General features: G+C 54.0%; 1 protein-coding gene across 3 annotated transcripts; it reads left to right on the top strand.

Annotated features, from left to right (window-relative positions):
* The first annotated feature begins 452 nt into the window (after positions 1 to 452).
* On the top strand, positions 453 to 4,123 carry LOC144711854 (GC-rich sequence DNA-binding factor-like protein). 3 transcript variants are annotated; one of them, XM_078585953.1, is made up of 3 exons: positions 453 to 580; positions 801 to 3,194; positions 3,827 to 4,123. In XM_078585953.1, exon 2 carries the CDS (start codon positions 828 to 830, stop codon positions 3,177 to 3,179), a length of 2,352 nt encoding a protein of 783 aa, XP_078442079.1. In that variant the 5' UTR covers positions 453 to 580; positions 801 to 827; the 3' UTR covers positions 3,180 to 3,194; positions 3,827 to 4,123. The 3 variants fall into 3 exon arrangements, with proteins under 3 accessions (XP_078442079.1, XP_078442076.1, XP_078442078.1); XM_078585950.1 differs by having other exon boundaries at positions 3,721 to 4,123; XM_078585952.1 differs by having other exon boundaries at positions 473 to 580; positions 815 to 3,194; positions 3,721 to 4,123.
* Positions 4,124 to 4,576: the final 453 nt, after the last annotated feature.

Below are 4,576 nucleotides of genomic sequence, written 5' to 3'. Positions count from 1 at the left end.
CCACGTCAAGTCCACGTCACGCCCGGGCTGCGGTGGCGGACCAAATGGGCGTTTCGGGCTGTGACGCGGCGAAAAAAAAGATAGGGCTGTAACTCGAATTTTCGGAAAACTTTAGGCTGAACCGTGATATTAACCCTAAAAAAATTCAAATTTTTTTAAGTTTTCTAATAAATACATTAAAAGATTCGTCATCAGTGAAAGTCCTCCGTCATTACCATCGTTTCGTCCATCATTCGTCAAGAATGACAGATGACTAATGACGTATGATGGAAATCCAATCGTTCAGTCATCCGTCCGCGCTACAGACAATGATGGATGACGAATTTTAAACAGACGGATGACGAAACGTCATCCGTCCTCCATCCGAAGATGGGACGTAGGACCGGACGAAAACCTTCCGGAACTATCCAACCGTCCCCGTTTCCGTGCACTATACAAGTTGCCGGTGTATAATTCAGCCCATGTAACCACAGCTCTTTCCTGGTTGTGGACTGCGCGGGAAGAGATCGACGGCGGCTTCGCTGGCACCCAGCGGCGCAATCACCACCATCGCGGCAGCGCGATCTTCCCCGACAAACAGGTTCTTCTTCCTCCCTCTCATGGCAGATCTCCCCCTCTTCCTCGTTTTCTAGCGTTTTCTAGCCCTTTCTATCTTTTTCTAGCGTTTCCTAGCGTTTCCTAGCATTTTCTAGCGTTTTCTAGCGTGTTTTCTATCGTTTTCTAGAATTTTCTAACGTTTTCTCATCCCCCGTTCTGATCCCTTCTAGGGTTTTCTCATTCCCCGTTCTGATTCCTTCTAGGGTTTTCCTTCAAGGGATCGGCCATAGATGAGCGGAGGCAGCGTCAAGAGCCGAAATTTCCGTCGCCGGACGGAGGAGGACGGCAATGGCGAGAAATCTCCGCCCCCGGCCGCCGCGATCCAAAGAAAAACGGCCGATCGAGCTTCCAAGCCGCGAAGTCTCCTCAGCTTCGCCGACGAGGAAGAAATCGCCACCGCTCCTCCCCGTTCTACCTCGTCCAGGCCGCCCTCTGCCAAGCCCGCCGCCTCTCTTCACAAGGTGAGCACCGCCAAGGATCGCCCCGCCCCCCTCCCCAAATCCTCCGTCCTCCATTCTCAGCCTGGAGAGTACACCAAGGAGAAGCTCCTCGCTCTGCAGAAGAACGCCCGCCCCCTTGGCAGCTTGCCCCGCCCCCCTCCTTCCCCCCCACCAGACAACCCCTCTCAGCCCGTCTTCGTGCTCAAAGGCCTCCAAGCTCTCGTCACAACTCCTCCCCCACTCAGAGAAGCCCCTCCAGAACAAGAAGAAGATTTGGAGGCGGAGAAGCTCGCCGGATTGGAGATCAGGGCTACAGGAATGAAGGATTCCCCCTTGGTTCTTGATCAGGCCGCCATTAACGCTATCAAGAAGGAGCGCCTTCGCCAGGCCCGCCCGCCGCCCCCCGACTTCATCTCCTTGGACGTCGCTGCCGGCCACTCCAGCGGCGAGGAAGATGGCGGAGAAGACGAAGGCGGTAGAGGGGTTTTCCAGAGCTCCCTCCCGGAGACGATCATCGGCCCGGTGAGAGCAAGCAGAGCAGTAGAAGAAGATGAAAGGGAGCAAGTTCAATTGCAAGAGGAGGAAGACGAAGACGAGGAGAGAATGTGGGAGGAAGAGCAATTCAGGAAAGGGCTGGGCAGGATGAGATTTGACGAGGCGCCGCTGCCTTCGCAGAAGCCCGGCGTCTCGCGGTCGCCGCCCGCCGGCGCTCGCGCGGCGGCAGAGCCGTCGGCGTTCTTCTCGAAGAGCGCCGAGACGATGACCATGGCCCAGCAGGCGGCAGCAGCGGCCCGGGCTCTGCGGGAGAGCATCGGCAAGCTTAAGGAAGCCCACGGCCGGACCCTCTCGTCCCTGGACCGAACAGAGGAGAACCTCTCCGAGTCCCTGGCCAACGTCACCACTCTTGAGAAGTCGCTGTCCGCCGCCGACGCCAAGTTCGTGTTCATGCAGCAGCTCCGGGACTTCATCTCTGTGCTCTGCAGCTTTCTCCAGGACAAGGCCCCCTACATCGAGGAGCTCGAGGACCAGCTTCTGAAGCTCAACGCCGACCGCGCCGCCGCTGCCCGTGCCCGCCGGTCCCCCGACGAGGCGGCGCAAGCCCTCCACTCTCCGGCGGAGGTGGACGAGTTCGGCCGTGATCTGAGCAAGCAGAGGCGCCTGGTCATGGAACGCCGGGCCGCCGCTGCCGCGCGGCGGCAGGCCCGCGGCGGGGACGGAGGAGACCTCAGCAGCGGCGAAGAGAGCGAAGGCGAGGCCGAGGCGTATGCTTCCTGCCGGGGGGAGCTGCTCCACACTGCGGAGCTCGTCTTCAGTGACGCGGCGGAGGAGTTTGCCAAGGTCTCAGCCGTGAAGGAGCGGCTGCAGGAGTGGAAGACGCTCTACGGGCCCAGCTACCGGGACGCTTACATGGGCGCAAGTGCCGCCCAGATCTTTGCACCATACGCCCGGCTGGAGCTGCTGAGGTGGGAGCCTCTGAGGGAGAAAACGGACTTCTGCGGCATGGAGTGGCACGACGGGCTCTTTGACTTTGACGACGTCGTGCCGGTGCTGGTGGAGGAGGTGGCGCTGCAGCGGTTGCTTAGCGAGATCCGGGGCTGCTGGGACCCGATGAGCACGCGGATGACGGAGAAGGCGGTGTTTGCTACGGAGATGGTGGTCAGCTATCTCGGTGGGGAGAGCGAGAAGGCGGCCGGGCTGGCGGCGGAGATCAAGGCCCGGCTGGCGGAGGCGGCGGAGGGGGTGGCGGGATTCGAGCCGGGGGTGCGGCTGCTGAGGAATGTGTGCCTGTGGAAGGAGGTGCTGGCGGCGACGGCAGTGGAGGAGGTGGCTCTGGGGGCTCTCGTGGTGGGGAAGCTGGTGCCGGAGCTGAGGAGGATGGGGTTGGAGGAAGGGGTGGCGGGGGCGGAGAGGGTGGTGGCGGCAATGGCGGGGTTCGGAATTGGGGGGCAGAGGGCCCGCCCACTGGTGGAATGCGTGGCAGAGATGGGGAGGAGGTTGGAGAAGAGGAGGGCAGCGGCTGGGCCCGAGGATGGCGCCGCCGTTGCCCTCGCCCGGTGGCTGAAGAAGGTGCTTGTGGAGCTCAACGAGTATGACAGGGCCAGGGCCCTGCTCAAGGCCTTCAACCTCAGGGAGGCGCTCTGAGTTGATGCATCACTGGTAAGTTGTGAAAACTTCTTGGATTTGTTAATTTTTATTTTTATTTTTTAAACGTGGAGTGAGGGAACGAATTGACTCGATCGTGAACGTGGTGATCCATGGCCCTTGATCGTGGTTAGATGAAAGAAGGTTTAAAAAATTGGGAAAAGAAGCAGACGAAGGCACTTATGATTCCTTGATTTTTGCCGGATTTAATTCAAACTTTTATTTTAATAGCTGCAAATCTTTTTCTCCTATAAAGCCTAGAAACACTCAAAAGAGGAGAGCTCCCTTCGTTCGCTCTCTACTTCATGTAAAAAAAAAAAGGAAAAACCAGAGTTCTGGTGTTCTCAAATCGAGAAACATCTACCTCCCTCCCTGTGTCTTTTGTGAACACCTTGTATATAGCTTTTCTTTCGTTCCTTATTTTTTTAAAACGAAATCGAAACTGGGAGAGATATTTTTCCTGCTAGTTTTTTTTGGCTGTGATTCCTTTTATTGAACAAGATACTTATTAGTGTTACAATTTTAAATTAATTGGTGACAGAAGCGAGGAATCTGAGCTGGTATCAATTTCACAAGATGAAATCTTGAAGAATAATTGAACGAATTAAGCTCGATATGATTTTGCACTATTTGAATCCAAACTTCAGATCCAAGAAGCATTCCGCAGTTGTTCAAGAACTGATAGAGAAAAGAAAAGGGAAAGATAGACAACAGAGGCCGGCTCTTCCAGCCGGTGGCTTTCGCTGCTCCGGCCTCCGGGTTTCCTGGCCTTGCTCTTCCCGCACAGGGGGCTAGTTAAAGAGGTGTTGCACGTGTGGCCATCCCCGTGTAAGTGACTCCAGTTGTTCCTCCTCTCTTATGTCGCCTCCGATATGATCAGAATCTGATCCTGAATGTCTTTATTCTCTTATTTTTCCATCTCTATAACTTGTTTCGTTTTGAGAGTGACAGAGGAGGGAGATATTTTTTCTCTCTTCGAGTATAAGAGATGCAACTGAGAGTAGTTAGATACATTTAGTACTCCCTCAACATCTTCCCTTCATTTTGTATTTTTATACAGAACTTTCACCGTAATAATAGGTCAGGAAGAGAATCTCAATATATTCATCGGCAGCATTCTCTTGGCATGCAAGTTTTATTAGACGCATAGTGACTTTCAATTTGTCGTCAATTGAAATTTTACCTAATCCTTAATCTCCACAAATTTTGTGTTGCAAACCACAAATGCTAAAAGTTGATAGTAGCATATTTCAGCTCCCATTCCAATAGTTGATGAGGGAGGGATAGCAGTTCAAAATATCAATAAATAGTTGCCTGAGATTCATATTTCTAATACTTGAAAATATACCGTGTTAGAAATGCAAACTTGGCCTTGTGTCTTCTTGGATCGGTTATCA

This window comes from Wolffia australiana, chromosome 14 (genome assembly GCF_029677425.1).
Source record: "Wolffia australiana isolate 7733 chromosome 14, ASM2967742v1".
Taxonomy (NCBI): domain Eukaryota; kingdom Viridiplantae; phylum Streptophyta; class Magnoliopsida; order Alismatales; family Araceae; genus Wolffia; species Wolffia australiana.
This window is presented reverse-complemented; position numbering and strand designations above follow the sequence as displayed.